The 22,508-nt window shown below is 33.7% G+C and overlaps 2 protein-coding genes across 4 annotated transcripts; one reads left to right on the plus strand and one right to left on the minus strand.

Moving 5' to 3' along the window:
* Positions 1–6,763: 6,763 nt before the first annotated feature.
* On the plus strand, positions 6,764–8,479 carry LOC129891433 (uncharacterized). The gene is made up of 2 exons (XM_055966798.1): positions 6,764–7,732; positions 7,812–8,479. Exons 1-2 carry the CDS (start codon positions 6,911–6,913, stop codon positions 8,241–8,243), a joined length of 1,254 nt encoding a protein of 417 aa, XP_055822773.1. The 5' UTR covers positions 6,764–6,910; the 3' UTR covers positions 8,244–8,479.
* Positions 8,480–12,998: 4,519 nt separating this feature from the next.
* LOC129891434 (translocase of chloroplast 90, chloroplastic) lies at positions 12,999–20,548 on the minus strand. 3 transcript variants are annotated; one of them, XM_055966800.1, is made up of 4 exons: positions 20,421–20,548; positions 19,962–20,007; positions 19,109–19,240; positions 12,999–15,666 (listed from the first exon to the last, which is right to left on the minus strand). In XM_055966800.1, exons 3-4 carry the CDS (start codon positions 19,233–19,235, stop codon positions 13,397–13,399), a joined length of 2,397 nt encoding a protein of 798 aa, XP_055822775.1. In that variant the 5' UTR covers positions 19,236–19,240; positions 19,962–20,007; positions 20,421–20,548; the 3' UTR covers positions 12,999–13,396. The 3 variants fall into 3 exon arrangements, with proteins under 3 accessions (XP_055822775.1, XP_055822776.1, XP_055822774.1); XM_055966801.1 differs by lacking the exon at positions 20,421–20,548 and adding an exon at positions 20,079–20,288; XM_055966799.1 differs by lacking the exon at positions 20,421–20,548 and having other exon boundaries at positions 19,962–20,287.
* Between the last annotated feature and the right edge of the window lie 1,960 nt (positions 20,549–22,508).

Below are 22,508 nucleotides of genomic sequence, written 5' to 3' on the forward strand. Positions count from 1 at the left end.
TCGGGTATGTAAAAGTATATACATACATTAACGGCTTGTCTTTCAGATTGTGTATCTGTGTAAACACCAAAGCCCACATTTCTTATTCTTTTTCTTCCAACTGAAGAAGTCGTAGCCTTTGTAGTTGAAGTACTATTTGATTGTTGCCTCTTATTTCATATAACTCTTGAGGTTTCTGTACATAAAGAAGAGGAATGTTGAGTGCCTAACTGATTCATTGATGCTTGTGAAGACTGTTGAGTGGGTTGTGAAGACTGTCGAGTAGGTTGTGAAGACTGTCGAGTGGACTGTAAAGGCTATTGAGTGGCCTGCTAATTAAGGAAGAAAATTAGAAATCTAAAATAATCATAAAATGAGATAGAAATGTCATAATTCTTACCACTGATTTACCGCTTTTTTTGTTATGCTCAACTTGATGGCATTTGGAACATGCCATTTTCACTGCATTCTTTGATGTTTTCCCCCACTTCTTTTGTTTTTGGTTCTTCTTTGTCTTTTCTTCTACATCTGCTTGGTCTTTCAAGCATTGGCTTCACTTCAGGAGGCTTAATTGGTAGGTTATTGGTTTCAGGACACATTGCCATATTAGACATAGATTGTAAGAAGTACTTACAAGTACGTAAGAATGTATTTTTTTGTGCCAATGCTCCATATAATCTTCTGGTTCTTGCCCAATGTGATACAAAGCACAAACTACATGTTGGCAAGGAATACCTCTCAATTGCCACAACCTGCAGCTACATGTCTTGTTAACAATGTCAATTATGTCTCTATATTCTCCTTCTTGGATCTTAAATTCAATGGCATGATTCCAATTCACCTTTAGTTCCCTACCAATTTCTTTATTTTCTTATAAAACTATTTTTGCCATGGGTGAAATATCACTAATCTAAGTATCTGCAAACTTAATCATATCTCCATGTCTATCCATCCTTTTGTGCCTAATATCTTCAAGCATACTAATCACAGATTTGTGTCTAGGACCAATAATCCATGAATTAAATATTTCACACATATTGTTTTTCACTACATCACACTTGGATCTTTCACTAAATACAGCCCTACACCAATATTCTTTGTTATAAACAAGCAATGACTCACATATTTTCTCACCAAGTGTTTCCATATATTCCAACTCATCTAATTTTACCTCAAAACTAGCTTTGGCACACCTCCAAAATGCTTTTCTCCTTTCTTCATGTCACGATCCGACCTAGGGCCTAGGCGTAACACAGCGATCGAAACTCTGAAGGGCTCCAACCAAATCTCTTGTACATATCATAAGCATTCATAAGGTAAAGCAAAAGATGAAACATCATAAGAGAGTCTAAACAATGAATAGTCAATGAAGAATGTCACATGACAACATAGACTCGAAATATTTGTCCAACTAGATGCCTCTATTTATGAATATGGGCGGGGGCTAAGACATGTCCCTAGATCACCTTCAATAAGAAACATAACAAAGGTTTTTGAAAATATTAACCAACTCGATGACTAGTCTTTAATAGATGAGGACTCACCACAAACAACGCCGATATGAAGGCTTAACTAGCCATGTAGAGGAATATGATCTCCAACCTCAACCCCTACATTATGAGACAATGTAGGCAAAAGTATGCATTAGTACGTTGGAATGTATTAAGTATGTAGGCAATACAATGCATAGAAAACCATGTTTGTACAAATGACCATTTTAATTAGCATGATAGGAAAAGTAGTAAAACAATAATCATAAGTAGTCTTTAAGAAGGATCAATGCATAATAAATCATAAAAGTATCATATAAAGTAAAAGATAGGATTAGTCATTTAAAACATAACAAGGACCATACATATGTGGGATAGGAACCATAACCGATAATAAGATCATGCGAGCTATAATATGGAATCCCAATATTGCCCCTACATCAGAGGAAAAGGGAATCTACTTGCCAAGGTAGACTCTACCCCGCTAGGCGGGTCATACATACACTATATGTGGATCCAATAGCTAGGCCATGAAGACAACCTACGGTGGCACGTAGTTATGAGACAAGAGACTTTATATAAGGACTTCATATTTTGAGCCCCCACCTCAAGTCCACATTCGGTGCTAAGTCAAATCCCACGGAATATATGCATAGCATAGAAATCATAATTTTATATATCATAGTCATTATAATTGGTTTGAAATCATAGAGTAGCTCATTTTCATAACATACTTATAATATGAGAATTTTCCTTTCATCATTATAACCATACATACATAGACATAATTCATACTTAGAAATTCATGATCATAGCTTATAATTGAAATTAGGGTAAGACATGAATGCATGATCAATTGATTTGAAAATCATGTAATTGACTTGAAAACATGCATGATCATAAACTTTATATCAGCCCATACATGATTCATATAGATAATATCATTAGAAAGTATAATTGAAATTACTCATAATTTTCATCATGAACCCTAGAAATCAAAATAGGAGAATTCATGGAAAAACTCTTCAATTTAATCCAATAACCATCAATTTATATCAAAATAGACTCATGATTATACTTTGAATCATAATTCATGCAATAGGAATAGAGATCATAAAACCCATAAAATACCATACTTCAATTTGATAGAAAACCTTGAGAAATTGATTGAGCTTCATGGATGAAAGAATCCATGAATCAATACCCACATACCTTAAGTAAGAAGACCAAATAATTTGGAAGAGCTTGAGAGTTTTGATGGAGAGCTTGAGTGAATTTACTTAAAGTCTTCAATAGAGCCTTTGAGATTCTTTTGTAGAGAGAAAAATATTTGAGTAGGTGAATTGTAGAAGAATGAATAGAATTAGAGGTTTAGGTTAATTTATAGAGTTGAATTAGGTCCTAAAAATGGCTAGGTTCATTAGCTAACAATTTGGAAAAAGTCTAAAATGCCCTTACTAAAAATCCAACTCGGCCAGATAACTAAGTCACATATCCCTACAGTAAATGTGTCTGTCCAGATTGATGTCCTAAAATGACCATCTACTAGTATCATAGCTTTTAAATCCAAACACGCCTGAAGCGTGGTAGACCATTGGGTTCAAAGGATAAAGATCCTAGAAAGAGAAGCGTGAGGAATAACAAAAATGATACTACAAAAGACCCTCCTGAAGAAGGTCTAGATTTGAGTAATTCTGATATTCCTGAAGAAATCAGTGAACCCGAGATTCAAGTGAATGAAGAACTTTCAATTAGTTCTACCGGTGATGAGATAAATTTAGATTGATTGAAAATCACAATTGATAATGTTTTTGCATATAATGTTGTACTTAACCTCATGCAAGATAGTGAAAGTCTTGAGCCTAAATCCGTCGAAGAATGTCGACGTAGATGTGATTGGCCAGAATGACAAAAGACAATTCAATCAGAATTAGACTCACTTGCTAAATGTGAGGTTTTTGGACCTGTAGTCCAAACCCCTGAAGGTGTAAAACCAGTTGGCTATAAATAGGTTTTTATGCGAAAACGAAATGAGAGAAATAAAATTGTAAGATACAAGGCACGCCTTGTTGCACAAGGATCCTCTCAAAGACCCGGTGTCAACTATAAAAAAACATATTCATCTGTTATGAATGAAATAATTTTTCGATATTTCATCAATTTAATTGTACATAAAAATCTTGAAATAGATACTTTTTGTGGTAGAAGGTTTGTCATTAGAACTAAAAGTTTAGTTTTCCTATGAATTATGATAGTCAAATTGGTTGACCTGTTTGGAGTCTACTCGGATAACTTCCCATCATGAAACCGGTTAATTTTATTGGATAACAATATCACAATAGTATATTCCATCGGGTACAAGAGTTGAGATGAATAATTATGTATTGAGATGAATCATTAATATTCACATAATTGATTATCGCACTTGATTGAAAAGTTAGTAGCACAAAATTACACTACAAAATAAATATTTGGTGGCAATGAATTTTCCTTAATATAGCAGCAAAAATATTTAATGAAAATTGAGTAAATGTCATTACATTTAGAATGACTAAAGTTTTTAGTGACATTTATATTAAATAACAGATTATAAATATCAATATTATATTATTGTCACTAAATAATTATCATAAAATCTTTTATTTATTTTACTGCTACCATGAACTTAATTGCGCGATGCGCCTGCCATCAGAAAACAATCCAAACCCCTAAGGATCGTTTGATCGTTGGAATGAAATCGATTGAGATTATTTTATCTCACCATCTTTATGAAATAACCTATCCCACTATTATACTAAAATAATAAAATAAAATAATTTTAAAATTAAATAATATCCTTTATCGAACCTACAAAATAAATAATGTCATAAAATTTTTAAATTTTTATTTTTATTCCACGGACCAAACTGTTCATAATATCGTAATTCCACTCATTTTGAACATTTACTAGGAATTGTAGAAGGGTTGATGTTGACCAGCCCTACACAAAAGTCATAAATTAAAATATGTTAATTAATTAAATGAAACGTGTGTATGATATTCGAATCTATATATATCCCTTTGGAATATGTCATGGAGATATTATTTTTCATAGATTATTAGCTTAAAAAATAAATAAAAGAAAATAAAAAATAAAATGTTAAGATGAAAATATTAAAGAAAGAAAAATATCTAACGTACAAATATTAAAAATAGTCAAATTAAATTAAAATAAAATAAATAGAGTACATAAACTTCAGATTTGGACCCTGCACTTTCATTATGATGAGAAAACAAAATTCTACTATACCTAATAATAGTTCAAACTCTAATCATCGACCTTTATTTATTTCTATTTACGAACATGTTCTTCATAATCTACGTATATGTCATTTTCTGTTAAATCACTTACTCTTGTTTTTCTTCATAATTCGATCATAAAACATTCTATTTTTGCTTATGCTTTATTTATGACATTCTTTTTTTGGTTTCTAAATGATTTGATAATTTCTCTTTATTCATTTAAGAACAATCATTTAATTTTTTTAAACACATGTAAAGCAAGGAAAGTCAACAAAAACAACTTCAACCATGTGTGAATCCCTTGAATTTGGAAGAGATCGTGTTCACACACACAAAAAAAACAACACGAAATTCTAAATTTCCACTACGGGTAGGAATGGGACGGGGCGTAGGGCGGGTTGAGCTCAATCCATAAAATTTTTAAATCGCTCTGTTCTGTCCCGTTTTATATAATAATTTTTTTATTTTCAATCCGTTTCGTCCTGCCCCATATAGATTCGACCCAAATAAATTTTTATGTTTTGTCTTTTTTAAATGAGTTTAATATGAAAAATAAAATTGATAAATTTTTTTTCATTTTTCGCTAATTAACATCTCAATAACTAATTAATTGTTTCTATTTAACATTTCAATAATTGTTTTTTAATCTCTAATTAACTCTAATTAACATTTGTCTAGTTTTAATTTTTTTTTTAAAAGAAGAAGAAGTTAAAATTAAAGTCAAAGTTTAATATAAAAAGTTTATATATTTGATTTTTACTAATTACAAAGATTTAATTTTCTTCTGGTTCCTATTTGATACCTTAAACTCGCATAAATCCGCAACCCGCCCCACCATGCATTAATTTTGATAATAATTCTTTCAATCCGCCCCGCATAACTCTAAACCCGCCCCACCCCCGCCTAGCTCTAAACCCGCTCCGTACCCACCCCGCCTCGCCCCATTGTCATCCCTAACTACGTGGACCCAAAAAAAATTGCATCACAAGGAATACGTAATATAATTAAAAAAGAAAAAATATTTTTCCCAATCACTAATTCTTCATTTCGATCAAACCTTTGCTTATTATTAGTGCATGTTTGGACATGCGATATGAAATTATGATTTGAAATCAGATTCAATTGAAGTTAAAGTTTTATTTGGACACATAATTTAAATTTTTAAGTTGTATTTTTTCACAACTTGTGAAATTTTATCAAAATTTTCTAAATTCTCATACAATCTTATCAAATGATCAAATTATAGGTTATAAACAAATATATCATTACATATTTCTAAAACAAATTCATAAATACAAATTTTCAAATATACATAATTTTATAAAAAATCACTAGTCAACAATAGTAGTATACAGACCATCTCTTCAGTCTTCACGCTGAACATAAGTCTTTCTTTACAAAATTAAACTATTAGTTTTTTTTTAATATGTAAACTTATGTATCAAGTTTTATATTTCAAAATTTTAATAATTTGGAATCGCAAATCATACTTTCTGAAAATTTAAGATTTGAAATCATAATTTCATAACGCATATTTAAATGCCTACTTAAATTAACTATTTCCCAAGTTGAGAAATTAACATATTTAAAATCATAAAATTAAATAGTATTTTAATATATTCTATATATTTCTAGTTTAAGGTCATATAATTAAAAATCTTCTCTAATTTTTTATTTATTTATAAAAAAAGGGTTTAATGCACTAAATTTTTACTAGGACTAAAAAAGCGTCAGACCACACAGATCTACGTGCACTAAGCTCTCGAATCATAAAAGTCTATTCTAAACCGTTTGTAATTTCCTAAAGTTAATTCGATCTTAATGCTAATGAAGAACCTAAATCACTTGATGGAATGGAAAATACATTTCTGCTAGAAATTATTTTTTACAGACATAAATTCATGAATTTCCTACTCTAAATTCAATGATATGGCACAATCTAATTATTAATTAATAGAATTCAAAACAGGCCTGCTAACTTTATCAATTATGTTTTCAATCTATTAAGTTAAAATTCGATAAACAAATTACAATATCTTATAATATAGTTTTCCCCTTCCCTCCATTTGTCTCCATTTTCTCCTCTCAAAGCTTCCATTTGTCAAACCTGAGCCTCCATTTTTGTTTTCTCTTCTCCAAAAGCTTCAAAAACAACATCAATGGAGGACGAAGAAGAAACACAGCAAATACTAAAAGTTCTCGAAGCACTAAAACAAGCTTCACAACAACTACAATCCAATCCAGAATCCGATTCATCCGAATCCGACTCATCTTCATCCGCGATTAAAGCTTTACTCGACCTCAACACCGACTCCGATTCACTTCTCTCCTCCGACCCAAACCTCTTAAACCTCTCTCACCATCTCTCCGATCTCAAAACCCTAATCTCTTCCTTACATAAATCCAAACACAAACATGGTAGAATCAAATCATTCCTCACTCGTCGAGTCAAAACTCATGAAATCACACGAGTCGCCGAATCAATCGAATCGGAAATTCAAGCTTGGATTGATCGAGAATCGATTACGAATTTCACTAATCAGCTCCAACAAATCCGTTTGGAATCAAATTCATCACAATACGAAGAAGAAGAAGATGAAATTGTTGAGAAATTAACTCTTTTCCACGATCGATTAAGTCAGGGTTTCAACATAAACCTTCAGGATTTGTTGTTGAAATCAAAAATTTTGTCAGAACTTGAATTTCTTCTCTGCTGCAACTGTAATGTGCCTCAAAAAGTGCGTGAAAAAGCCGGATACGCTTTGAAAGAAGTTGTACTTTTCAACAAAGACGTTTTTGTAGGGCAAGTATTAACGGGTCAAACAATAAAAGCTTTAATTTCAATGGATTCATTGTGTTCGTTGGAAGTTTTATCTTCGCTCATAAAAGCAATTAGAAGTCCTCTCGTTGATGTAATCGAATCCGTTGGTGGAATTTGCAAGGCAATTTCGTACTTAAACTCAGATGATTTGGCAATGAAGGTAATGAATCAGTTGAACACCCTTCTTTTGATTAAATATTGAATACTTTTAACGAAATTTTTGATTTTGCAAAATGAAGGTAACGGCGATGGATTTCGTACTTGAAATCGGATATTTTGGGAGAAAAGAAGCTGTAGAAGCAATGTTGAATTGCGGGTTGATTAAGAAATTGGTGGAATTACAGAGGTCTGATTTAGGTGGTGATTTGATTGATTTAGGAAAAGTTCATTTGGAAAGTGAAGAAGAAGAAGACGACGAAGACAAAGGGAAGACGAACAAGAAGAAGAAGAAGAAGAAAAGGGGATACGGAGAAAAGAGATTTTTAGAGAGACATCCATTTGCAAGCTGTGTAGCAAGATTTACAGTACAATTGGAAGTAGGAGAAGGATTAAGGCAAAGAGAAAAAAGGGGATTTAAACAAGAAATATTGAAGAAGATTAGAGAAGCTTGCAATACTGATGCTGAAGCTGCCACCATTGTTGCTGAGGTTTTATGGGGTTCTTCGCCCTGAACTTGATTTCTACAGACAACTAAGCATTCAAACTCGTATTAATCTCCAACTTACAAAATGATTATAGAGATATTTTTGAAATTTATGTGTGAATGTTTAACGAGACATAATGAGGATAGGATTGAAGTGTTTAGTTGTCATTTGATATACATTATCAAAGTTAAAGTGTTTGATATAATTATGTTTGATTGTGGATGTATGTACTTGTTGTTATAAAGGGATCTTGAAATGAATTCTTAGATTTTCTTTTTGCTTATTTTTTTATTTAGTGTTTAAAATTTATATTGAATTTTGATTTATTTAGATTTGTATCGTGTAGGACCTATTGGACGAAAATGCTTTTTATCAAATGCTTATAAATCAACTACTAAAAGAATGCATGGTTGTGGCAATCATTGTGTTTTAACAGTCATGATCATTTCTAATCACTTATTAAGGACATTCCTAATATTTAATAATAGACTTTCTTAATTGGTTGGATTTTATTAAAAGAATTAATCGCAAACAAAATGATAGTTTTTTTTTCAAAAAATAATTATACATTGCATCTTTCTGTCCACTCTTTTTTAATTTTTTTTTAATACTAATTAGTTGCGATAACAAATATTTTTAAAAAAAATGAAAAATGAATAGATAACTTGTGATATATAAAATATACAGGTGGACAAAACTCTAGCAAAGCTAAATACATAATTATTTTAATTGGTTATAACTTATAACAAATAATAAAGTTATCTTGACTTCTTCATTCTCATTGTTTGCCTTCTTCTTTCTTTTTCGAACTGATTTGTAGTGTTTTTACTTGAATTGAATCAAGAATTTGTTCATCTCTCAATATAGAATAAGATCTATGGACATACATTATTTTTTTCAGACTTCGTGAAATTACATGAAATATATTATTTTTATTTGAGAGAAGTATTGAAAATTCTTTTAAACTCAGCGCGAATTATAAGTTTTATCCCCGAACTATTGACAGCCTTAAAAACACCTTTTTACTTGGCTAACTGAACCTAAATACACATTCGATCTTGCAACATGATTGAAATACCCTTCTTAATTCTCGTTAAGTTTAGGAGTGTTTTCAACACTTCTCTCATGATTTTATTAAGAGCTTGTTTGGATTGACTTAAAAGTTGGGTCATTTTTGGCTTATAAGAGTGTTTGAAAAATTTAAAAATAAGTTAAAATAAGTTAAAACTGACTTAAAATAAGTTAAAAATCAAAAGTAGGACTCTCTCTACTTTTTATTTTTTAACTTACAAGTCATTTAAGTTTGACTTTTTATTTTTTAACTTAAAAAATGCTTTTTTTCAATCAATCTAAACAGACTCTAAGAGTTTCGCATTCGTACAAGAGTTTGCGACTATTTTTTATGTGATATGACAAATCGAAAGTGTATTTATGTCTTATCAGTCAAGTGGAGAACCGGGTGTAATCTTAACAAGTGAAATCATAGGCAAGGAATAGTCAAAGATCCCATCTAGCAATGGGGCCAAGATAAGTGCCTTATAAAGAAAAGAAATTATTGTATTAAGAAAGAAACCAGCAAAATCTCCGATTAGTCCTTTTGCATTTTTGGGATTTTGAATGATGGATTTCTTGCTTTATTATGATTTCTATAAAGTTAGATTTAGTGATGGCAAATGAGCGAATTAAATTAAATATGAAGAGAATAAAAATAACTCAACATAAAATGTTTTCAACAACGATGGCGAAAATATTCAAGCAATCAGACATGAAAAATTTAAAAATATTTTTTGAAAAATACCAAAACCCACCCTAAATGTTTCCTCACTTTTTATATTTTACCCATATTTATATATATTTTACTTTTACTTGCTCATATTCTTACGGATTGAAATTCAAATTGTACCAATTTAAAAAATCACTTTCTGATTTTATTAAAATATGAGCGAATTAGACATATGAGCTCGTATGACTGGTCAAAAAAGATAAAAAGGCATTTTGCAAGAATATTCTCTTAATTTATTTTTAATAAAATAAAATTGAGCAGCATATCACGTCACGAAGAAATATGATACGGGAGGAAGCTAGCTACCTGTGCAAATATAATAATGCAAAATTGCTGAAGTCATTTTTTATTAAACATCATGACTTCTATTGACTATTGGGGAGTAAAATATTTTTTAATACAGTTATATACATATTTTATATAAAATTGATACATGAAACTATCGATGAGATTGGAAGTTTTTAGCGAGATCCGAAGCTTGATTTTGTGTATGTTTTGGAAAAAAAAATCCTACAATGTTGAGAAAAAAAATATCACTCCTTTCATCGTAATTTAAGTATCTTAGACCATATTTATTTTTATTAAGATTTAAATGTTTGAATGTGAATAATTAAGATATTGTCTCGGGATTTGATTATTGAATGATTAGAACTGTTTATTTTTTTATATTTGGATGTGTATAATTTATTTATTTTTAAATTTAATAAATATACAATTCAAATAAAAATTAGATATTAGAAAAAATATTTATTAAATAAAATTAAATTATTATTTGATTAGAAAAATGAAATATTTATATTTGCTAGTGATAGTGGAGATGGTTTGATATGGTGCTGATGGAGATGATTTGTAGTTGTAGTGATAGTGATGGTTGGTGCTAGTGGCGAGTTATAGTGGTGGTGATAGTTGTGATGCTGAAGATGGTTAATGTTGTAGTGACTGATGCTATAGTAATGGTTGGTGATGATAGCTGTGATGGTGAAGTTGGTTGATGTTAGTAGCTGGTGATGGTAGTTGATGACGGTGTTGGTGACAGTTAGTGACAATGTTAATCATGATGGTGGAGGCAGTTGATAATAGGGAGTGACCGCAATGGCAGTAGCGGCTGATAGTGATGACGGATGTGGCCGTGGTGGGGACGACAATTATGGCGGTTGGTAGTGGTAGTTCTAATGGTGAAGTTGGTTAATGTTAGTAGTTGGTGATGGTGACTAAATAATGTGTGGTGATTAACGATGGTGTTGGTGACAGTTAGTGGTAATGTTTGTTGTGATGGTGAAGGCATCTGGTAATAGGGATTGACGGCAATGACAGTACTGACTGATAGTGATAACAGAGGTGGCCGCGGTGGTGATGATGATGGTGACGATTGCGATGGTGGTGATAATAGATATAATTATAATGATGGAGATGATAGTTATGATAGAGACCGACAATAGTGATTGAAAGCGATGATGATTGCTAGTGGTGGTTATGCTTGTGGTGTTGGTTGGTGGTTGGCGATGGTGGTGATGGTTAACAATAGTGATAATAGTAATTATGATGACAGAGATGGTCGGTGATTGTGAACCGAGTTGTGATGAAGTTCTTCCCATTCCAATCGAGTATGTCCACCACCATAAATGCCAGAATTGGGTCGATCTCCCTGAAATAAAGGGTTTTAACTACCTCTGGTCTTACTTCACCGTCGAGAAAGGAAAGAAGACGCTCTTGCTCCATTCGCTGAATTTGGAGATTTAGGGCTGATATCATCAACCGTGCTAACCTTGGTATGGAAGTTATGCATGAACGTATATTATTCGCACAAAAATATCTTTAAGATATCAAGACTTTATTCAAGATCTTAATGATTAACAACTTATTCAAACTAAATAAGTGTTTAAATCTTAATGTAAATAAATGTACTTAATGATCCAAGATCTGAATTATTCACATTCAGACATCTATCAAGTGTAAAAACATTACTTTCCTTTTTGGTTTGTCCAAAAAAGAGTCTCTTCATATATTTAGTAAGTTTTCTAATTACAACATTCTACATAACAAGTCTTAACACCAAAATTTAAAGGATTATACACGTCTTTAATTTAAGATGGAGAAACTACTACGTTTGACAAATATGGGTTCCATTCTCATTTACTTTGTCTTGTTTAAAAAAAAATGTTCTTGTGTCTTTTAATTACTGCGTTTTCAAAAGCTTTCTGACGAACCGATTCCTATTTCAATCCGTGTTGGACCGATCAATATGCCAATAATCAAGTCTTCAGTCAACTGATGGAATACATTGCATCAATCTGGGAGCATTAGCCATGTAGTACATCAATACATGTTTCTATGCCCATTCCAATCTTGTCTAACCTTGCTAACCCCCCCCTCTCAATCCGTATCTTGTTCGTTCTGAAAACACATCTTAAATATTCCATCTTTTCTCAAATCTTCTTTCGCGGAAGAAATAGAAGCTTGAGAAGGAATACCAAAACCCCATTATTGCCTAAAGATTTTTTTTTAAAAAAGAGATCCACCTGATAACTTGCTTTTTAGAAATAAATCCTTCCAACATATGAACAATGGTTCAAATTCAATGAGAGATGAAGAAAGAACACAACATGCAAAGTTGCTACTAATAGATTCAATCTTTACTTCCTCAATTTCTTTATTTTCTTCTATAACCTCGGTGTCCGAATCAACTTTTGTACACCTCGATTAACTCCATAATACATTTGTTATCTTCCACCAATACATATACATTATTTTCTTCTATAATACATTTGTTATCTTCCACCAATTCATATACATTATTTTCTTCTATAACCTCGGTGTCCGAATCAACTTTCGTGCACCTCGATTAACTCCAAAATACATTTGTTACCTTCCACCAATACATACAGAGAACTCTATCCACTAAAACTTGAACAGATGCCGAATATGAAACCTAAAATTATGTCATTGTTCATTTAGATGCTGAGGGGAGGGGGCATTGAATATAGCTTAACGGATTGGTGAAGGAGAAAGATGGATGTTATTGCTCAAAAGAGCACAATAAATCATCTAATACTAGAAAATGCGTCGAAAAAAATCATCCTTCTGGCATCAAAACTAGGATCCTGCTAGCTTTTTTCAAGCTAATTATTATTACAAGAACTGCAGAAAACTTTTGTATGCTCTTCTAAGTTGATCTACTATACAATTATTACTCAGATACAAAACTACAGCCATGTCAACTTAACTTGACACCAAAAAAAGTGTCTTTTTACCTATCCTGGATTTGATAAAATTGATCTAAAAACAACGAAAACATACCAACCTTCGCTTGATGTGAAATACCTCCCCAGCTTGAAAGCCTAGAGAGGCCGGCTACTAAACAAAAATTTAGAGGCCCCTTTGAATTGAAAGGAAACATTCATCTCACTTCCAGGGAGTTTTCAATAAGTTGGTCATTTCTCTTTCTGCGCAACAGGGCTCTCGCGATGGAGAAAAGTGCGATAAAAGCTATTTCCATGCGCTCAGAGCTGCTTGTCTTGATGGAAACCTGGCCCATCTTCCGGTTATTGAGGTTTGCACTCACTGACATGTTTGTACCTCGGCTCACTCTGAAGTCAGTTTGCAAGTTTCCGCTCAACACCGTTTCTTTGTTAAGAGAGAGAACTGTCATCGAGAGACTCAGACTTTCATTTCTCACTGGATAATCCCTTCCTCTTAAAGTAGCTACAAAGCTCCCACCATAGGCTGCTTGCCCAGCACCCCCCATCCGACCAGCGTTCACATTGAATTTCAGTCTCTTTCCAATTGAAAAACTGTCTTCACACTTGGCACCAAGAAAGTACTTATCCCCAAATGGTATTACAGAAATACCGCATTCAGTGACATTATTTCTTAAATTTCTTACCTTTGCGTTACTGTGAATAGTGCATATCAGCTCCTTATTGGCAGATTGAACATCAAGACCTACCGCATAAGTGGGCCCACCTGGATTGGTGAAAGCTGCAGCAAACTCGGATTGAATACTGAAGTCTTGTTTGTCCTTGCTCATTTGTCCATTAACCGAGGCAAAGATGTTTTTCCTTATTTCTGCACTGCTCTCGAGGTTAATGCCATCAAAGCTCACATCATGGTCCCATCCATTGGGATCAAGGACTGGTCTTGCAAGCCACTGTTCACTGGTGATGAGACACCTGTATCTGTGGATAGGGGAATCTGAATCGAAGCTTGGAGGAATAGCCATATCTGGCAAGAGAACTGGTTCTGGAGGGCCCTCCTGCTGGTTATCAGACTCATCATCCGGGGCTGCTTTACCCTCACTCGAAGAAACTCTCTTTTCTCTTTGTCGACGAGCTTCTTCCATCAGTTGTTTTTTCAAATAGAGGGTTTCCCGGTAGTCTAATTCGTCAAGATAATCTTTCTTTTGGGAACTACTCAACCTTTCAAACTGAGACTTGGTCAGTATCCGAATAGGAGGTAACTGATCATATTCCTCGTCTTCATCATCTGAGTCTAAAAGAGAAACCTCATCAATTTCATTCTCAGCTCCGCCATGTCTTACCTGAGCACGATGCTTTAGAAAGGATGAAAGAAGATGCGGAAGAGAAGGCAATCGGCCTACATTTGATGGCCCCACCTTTATGCTGTCTTCAAAGTCCAATAGGGTATTAACATCACTTAGAACTTTGGTGCATATGCACAGCAACAATAACTGAGACTTCCACACCTGCCCGTTAGGGAGAATTTTCTCTCCAGCATTGTTGGTCTTACAATTGGGATCATTCTCCACCAAAATTACAGGATTTTCGAGCTTTGTGTCAGAGACTGCCTGGTGAATATAATGTTGGACCAAATCTGTGCAGGTGGTGACAAAAGATTCATAGTTAACAGGATATCCGTTTGTTCCTTCGGGAAGATTGAAGGAAGAATGAGTCATGACTAGGATTGTATTAAACCAAATTGCAGGACCAAAGACTTCCGTAATAAGCTTCAACAAGGGGAAATCACTGTAGCCCGTGTTGATCAAATCCAGGCGCTCAAAATACAGTACCATATCAGGCGTTTGTTTCCTTAAAAAACGTTTCACAGAATGCAATATCTTCTTGTTTTTTCGGACATTACTGGCTGAGGGAGGCAATAAACCAGGAGTGTCAATAAACGATACTCTGATGCCATTTACCGTTCCCACAATCTCTTGAATATGGTCAGTTGCAGGCTTGAACGCGTTGGTTGTTGCTCTTGATTGGTCAAAAATAGAATTTATGGTTGAACTCTTGCCAACTCCAGTTCTACCCAGAACAAGGATCTTAAATGAGAAATCCAGTTGTGGTCGACCAGCAGCTTCTTGTTCTGCTGCTATTACACGGGCTCTCTCAATTTTAAGATTTGCCCTTTTTAAATCTGATTCTCTTGCCCGTATCAGTGATGCCAGCTGGATCCGGTATAAGACCTTTGACACCAGAAGGTTGTCCTCGGACAAGCCAAAACGTTTAAGAAGGCGCAAGAACTTAATCTGAAGGGCTTCAATCTTTACCACTGGACTAGGCTTCTCATCAACCCTAAAATCCGACGGAAAAGAATCTTCGCCCATCCGTTGTTGTGAATGGAAATTACTTGTACTCTCCTGATTATCATTGGAAGATTGTATTGTATTGGCTAATCTAGTTGTTGTAACCAAATCAGTAGTGTGAGCTGAACCAAAAGAAGAAAAGAATGCCATCAATAATTTGAGACAACAGTGATATATGTGGAGACCAACAGTCAATAATTAATAGCAAAGTGCATATGTGCTGGCATTATTCTATAACATTCATAAGATTCTTCGAAAACTATCCACTATCCAGTTAACTAGAACGATAAAGTCCAAAAGGATATGCCAGAGTAAATGCTATTTCAGTTGACACTAACTACGGAGCCCAACATAACAACCTTTACGACATAACAGGATATGCATATAGGCTCGCTCTTATCAACAGATAAAACATTGATACATAGTTTTATTTGTTGTCATCATCTTTTACACACGTCAACAGTAATTCTGGTCTTTTTGTGCTTCTTTTCGTTTTCGAATCACTTGATATTCTAGGGAATTTATTACTTATGAGAACAAAAGAAAGTGCCTAATCCATTCAAAGTGTGAAATGTGCCTTGGGAACAAAAATCTGGAATTAATAGCAGTCACAGGTTACCCCAATGAACCGTAGCACTATGGATGCACACACATTGATGGTCTACATAAATAATAAACACACTACTACATAGGGATGATAAAGAAGAAATGTAGGAGACTGTTGTTTGATTAAAAAAGAACAGTGATTGTGATGAGTGATGACACACACACTCTCTCTTCAGCCTTCAATCACTCCCTTAGTAAGAAAATACAAATAATTAAATAATAAGCTACTTCGTACCGAGAGTTGGAAAAAATCTCCTCCTGTCCACAAGTTCTAAATTATCTTGTTATTTTTGTTCCCAATATATGCATTTGAAAGTATTTGATTATGCTGTTTCCAAGACTATTGATTTTGTTTTCAGAAATGATCTACTTCCTCCATCCCCAATTTATATGCCACTTTCTATTTTGGGACTCCCAGAACGTTTGACAGAATTCTGTTACTATACATCTCTCAGTCTCTCACAAATTTCAAAAATTTAAATTCATTAAAAAATTCAAAGATTTAAATTCGACGTGGTGTTTTCTCTATCAAATTATCTTTTTCACAATTATTTATTTTCTTTTACTATCACTAATATAATATATATGTCACATTTTACATCTTAGACTCTAGGACTCAAGTACCATCATATAAAGAAGATTCAGGGGGTTCTAAGCATCTGGAATCTGGGTTCAAATCGAATATCAATTGGTTTTACTCTCGTACTCTAAAATGTGAAGCGTGTAGTAATTGTTAGACACAGTATTTGTTATCAGCAATAGCCAAAACTTCACTTTTATCTGTATTAATAATCAACACACAAGTAGTAGAAATGTAGTGCACCCAAGGGTGTGGCCTAGAGTCAATGAAGTAGCTCGAGAACCATAAGGTCTCAAGTTCAATTCCCAACGGAGGCAAAAAACACTAGGTGATTTCTTCGCATGTGTCCAAGCCTTGATGGATAGAGTTACCCGGTACATATGTTGGCGAGAGAGATGGCAGATACTACGTGGAATTAGTCGAGGTGCGTGCAAACTAGCCCGGACACCACGGTTATCAAAAAAAGAGAGAACCATACAAATGTAGTAAACTAATGAAATTGAAGAGCCTCATCACGGTTCTAGTAGCAAACTAGTTGATCTCGACAAAGATGTTATGACTGATTTGCAGTGCTCAATGATATTAACTATGATTACATAGAGTATAAAGTAATAGATATCTCTTCTCGGTCAGCAAAACAAGAACTCATTAACTCACCAATTTGAAGCCTAGGACCATTTGGATTTATTTCCTTCTATAATGTAACAAAACCTATAAAGCCTAAAGTAAATTGGTATTACCTTACAAGGAAACAGTTTAGAAGTTCAACAATTAACTGCCTGAAAAAGTTATTCATGTACTCCTTGTTGCACGAGAGGGCAAAATTTGTAGCAAGTTTCAGAAAGCATAGGATGGGATAATGTAGAACATCATTCAAAAAACTGGGGAAACTCTGAAGTAGATTTTTCACTTCTAAACTACAATTTCTTTTGCTTATTTTAAAGAGAAACAAAACTCATAATTCCATTTTCTTTTAAATAGCTGTAGATCTATCTTCTAAGAGCTTAAAAGGCAAACCATATAAGCAACAACAACAACACACCTAGTGTAATCCCACAAGTGAGGTCTGGGGAGGGTAGAGTATAAGCAGACCTTACCCTACCTTGGGAGGTAGAGAGAATGTTTCCGATAGACCTTACCTTACCTTGGGAGGTAGAAAGGGTATTTCCGATAGACCCTCCCCTACCTTGAGAGGTAGAGAGGCTGTTTCCTATAGACCCTCGGCTCAAGGAAAAGCATTTCAAAGCAGGTCAAGAAAAAAAATCAGAGTGAAGAAGCCATGGGACAGTGCTATAGAAAGTATGTCTAAGCATTCTATGGAAAAAAAAGGAAATGTAGCTACAACAAAATATCAAGATAATCGAAGTGCAAGAAACAACAAATGGTACCGAACATCGAAGGATAAGAAACTATAGGAGTAATACTAAGTGAGACAACGCACTACTACCTACTAACCTACCAACTGTGTTGCTCGGACTCTTCAAAAATGTCAACGGTTGCGTGTCGAATTCTCCAAAAGTAGTGTATTTTTGGAGAATCCGACACGGGTGCGGCATCGAAAGTGAAGAGTCCACACAACTTAGCCTACCAGCCTAATCCATGTTCTCCACAACTTCCTATCGAAGGTCATGTCCTCAGTAAGCAAATAACATAAAATCCAGCATAACCCAACCTGATCCCAAACGCTGGAAAACTAATTAAGCAGTTACCTTTTTAATTTTAATATAATCTTCAGTTGTTTCTTCTTCCTTGCAACTTTGAAATGATCCTAAATAGGGAAATACTTTTTGCCACGAAATTTCTACAACTTCCTCTATTCTCAATATTCACCTCTACCTTGTGAGTCTTGCCCAATATAAACCACCAGCAAGCACGCAACTATCATGCCCGAAGGTACCAAACACTATAAATACACCTCATATTTTCAGGTCAACACGCCATCACTTTTTGGAAAACCAACATAAATAGATACACAATAAAAGTTACCCACACTCTGAACTCGTCAGAGTACCTAAAGCTGATACATTGATCAACAACTTGATTCAACCAAATATCAGGTCAGCTGGTCAGCTCCCACCTTATAGCACAAAAACACTACTTCTTGTGTAAAACTTCAGAAGATCTCTGTTTAAGAGCATAGAGCAACTTCAGCTGAAAAGTCTACATCAAGCTCCATCAAACTACTTAGACATGCTTCAACTACTGTGTATACCCAAGAACGCAAAGCAAAAACCAACAACAAGAAATTAACTACGGAAATGTTGAAGCTATAAGACAATCAAAAACACCGTTGCCAGGTCATCATACAGCCATTATTCCAATGAAATAGCATGAAATTACAGATGAACAATTAATCATACTACATGAAGGGCAATTACCTGGGCGGTCAAACTCTTGATCAGGATGTTCCTCTGATAAAAAGCTCTCTGATGCTAAAAGTGGTCTAGATGAGGCTACCGACTTGGTAATCAACTGTGATAGGACCCAGTCCTTGAAGCTCATCATGTTTCCTGCACAAGAGGACAAGGATTCTCACTATTAATTCAACTTGCCCCCGTAGTATAAGACAGTAGGTGGCAACACCAACTGAATATGTTCATAGAATTGCATCGTCGAAAGAAGTAATAGCATGCTCCAATAAATAGACTACAGAGAAATTCTTATATAGAAGATTGTGATTTCTAGAATAATAACAAATGGACATTGTTCAATGTGACTAAGTTAGTCCTAGTTACTTTTCGGGTCGAAGTGAAGAAGGGGGGACTCTCGAACTGCTTGAACGAGAACACTACCTCAAAATGATTCCAGGATATTTAAACCAAATTACTGGACCAAATATGGTGATTCACTCACCATTTATTGATCCTCTTGATCAGTTACCTTCATACTATCAGTATCGTAATTTCACTCTAATGCTTCACAGTTGCAGAAATGCTAAGTAAGGCTCTGTCAGACTGTCAGTAGGTTCATTTTTCTCTGCCCCTTCCCCCCACCTCACATAAAGAAGTGAACTATTCTTTCTAAACAAGGCAGCTTTCTGAAATAAACTTACAAATTAACAAATACAACAATAACTATATCTCAATCCTAAATTAGTTGAGGGTTAGCTTTAGGAATCTTTAAATCCATTTGGACCGTTTATTTGCGAGAAACAAGTAAAACATCAATTTCCTACTACATTTTAACATCCAAGAAAACAGGAAAGTAAAGAACACTTGGTCAAACACATACCTGGTTAATACTTGCTTCCAATCACCATTGAAGAAAAGCTTCAAAACTACAAAAATGACCCAACAATTAGCAAACCCAACTAGGCATGAAAACCCAAATCCCAGATCAAGAATCTACCTCTTTCTGGTTTATATACTCAATTAAGCAAAACCCATTTCAAAAGATCAAATTTTAAACAAAACCCAAGCGCTAAAAAACTGGGAAAAAAACTCAAAATCCAATTCAAAATGACAAAACCCAGATGCTAAAAACTGGCAAGAACTCAAATTTCAATTCAAAATAACAAAACCCAGATGCTAAAAACTGAAAAAAAAACACTCAAATTTCAATTCAAAATAACAAAAACCATATGCTTTAAAACTGGCAAGAACTCAAATTCCAATTCAAATTGGAACGAAATTGAAAACAAAATGAGTATTTATGAATGAAACAGAATATTGAAAAAGGGAATTTTAATACCAAAACTTATGAGAGAGTTAAAGAATTGAATTCGTGGATCGAAATTGATTTTGGAGAGACGAATTTTTGTGGTTTATGAGATAAGACACAATGATGTTGTTGTACTCATTCTCCGCCCTAAAATATTTTCCCCACATAATTTTTTGGGATAATATATCAAATCAACTTCGAGGGATCACAATTTACTTTAATATTTTAATTTTACGGGGATTTATTTACCCCTAATCTCATATCCTAATTAATATCACCTCAATGTCTGACGTGACAAAAAAAATTAAAAAAAAAGTTGAAGGCACGTAAAATTATTTTGTTAATAAAAAATGATCCCACTAATATATATATATATATATATAATAAAAATAAAAAACAAACATACTCTCGCCCACCATCAACACTGCCCTCCCCCACCCCCTTCTTCTTTAAACCCCCTCCACCCCTTTTCTCTTTCTTCAAAACCCCACCACCCCTCTACCTGCCTATCTCACCCTACCCCCACCCAATATCATCCCCTTTCTCCTTCTTCAAATCACACACCACACATAATGTACATTTTCTCATTAACAACACAAAAATAGAAATTCACATAAACTTTAAGATCGACATAATATTCTTTATTCTTTAATTTGAAGATTTAATTTTTTACAAATATTTTAGATTTTTTTTGAAAATAAAGACTCCTCATGAGATTCAGTATTACGAAATTGATGCTTAGTAATGGTGGTGCAAGCGATGAGTAAAAAAAAGAAATTTTATTTTTGTGAAATTCATGTAAATAAATTTGTATTTTTTTGAATTAGTTATGAATTAGAACTTGATTAGTATATAAATATATAAGAATGAGGCGCCAACAACAACAGTAAATGGCCAACCAGTACCGAAAGAAAAATTCACAACTAATTATCTTAATTTTTTAAAACTAATTAGGAATTAGGAATTAATTAGTGTTTAAAAATATAAGGAAAAGAAAAAAAATCACTAAAAAAGGAAGGAAAAAATGAATTAAAAAATGAAAATCAAAATTTAGATAATGTGGTGCTTATGTGGTTCTGACGTGGCAATGATGTGGCGCGTGTGTAATACACTTGTCATTGTGAGACTGATGTTATATTCTTAGGGTGGTATTTATTCACTTTAAACTAGATTAGGAGGGTAAATAAATGTCCGTAAAGTTAAAGTGTTAAAGTAAGTTGTGCTGTCAAGTTCAAGAGTGATTTGATGTATTATCCCTAATTTTTTTGTCTTTTGTTTTTCAATTTTCTTTTTTTTTCCACCTTGAAGAAGAATAAATAAATACTATAAAAAAAGTTTTAATTTGTTTTTGAACTAGGATAAATGCTTCAAATTTAGGTTTCAAGATAGTAGTTAGCGTTTGGTTGTAAATTTTAAAATTTTATTTCTAAATGTTTGTTTGATCATGAAATTTAATCAGATTTTAAAAATCTAATCTCTAAGTGTTTTCAGGTTTTCAAAAATTGATTTTTCTCTAAAAAAAACTTCAAATATTTATTTGTGAAAGAAATCCTACACTTATAACAAAAAAAGAGTAATTTTATATTGAATGAGGTGTTCTTTTATTGTAAATGAGGGTGAGGAGAGGGGTGTCCATTTTCGGGAACCAATTTAGATTCATGCTGGGACAATTGACCGTTGAAGCCATCCATCTTTGTGGGGAGACTAGTGAAGAAATATAGGAAAATAAAGTCCCGAGATATGTCCACTGAAGGTACTTGGAGGCTAGAGGTGTCCCGATGGTTGATATTAGGACGATAAATAACATGTACGATGGAGCCAAGACGACTTGGGTTAGAACAGTGGGAGGAGACTCAGATCACTTTTCAATTGAGATTGGGCTACACCAGGATCAATTCTTAGTCCTTTCCTATTTTGCCTTAGTGGTGGATGAGTTGACGCATCTATTCAGGAGGAGATTCCATGGAGTATATTATTTACAAATGACATAGTACTAATTGATGAGACTCGGGATAGAGTTAATGATAGGTTGGAGTTTGGCGACAAACTCTGGAGTCCAAAAGGTTCAGATTGAACAAGATCAAAATGGAGTATTTGAAGTACAAATTCAATGTGGCG

The sequence above is a fragment of the Solanum dulcamara genome, chromosome 6 (genome assembly GCF_947179165.1).
Source record: "Solanum dulcamara chromosome 6, daSolDulc1.2, whole genome shotgun sequence".
Taxonomy (NCBI): Eukaryota; Viridiplantae; Streptophyta; class Magnoliopsida; order Solanales; family Solanaceae; genus Solanum; species Solanum dulcamara.

What these genes read in the sequence shown, in the direction of transcription:
- LOC129891433 (XM_055966798.1), top strand. Translation starts at nt 6,911, where the DNA reads ATGGAGGACGAAGAAGAAACACAGCAAATACTAAAAGTTCTCGAAGCA. An exon ending in CAGATGATTTGGCAATGAAG is followed by an intron (nt 7,733 to 7,811) that starts GTAATGAATCAG and finishes TGCAAAATGAAG; the next exon opens with GTAACGGCGATGGATTTCGT.
- LOC129891434 (XM_055966800.1), bottom strand. Translation starts at nt 19,235, where the DNA reads ATGATGAGCTTCAAGGACTGGGTCCTATCACAGTTGATTACCAAGTCG. An exon ending in TCAAGAGTTTGACCGCCCAG is followed by an intron (nt 15,667 to 19,108) that starts GTAATTGCCCTT and finishes CTTTTGGTTCAG; the next exon opens with CTCACACTACTGATTTGGTT.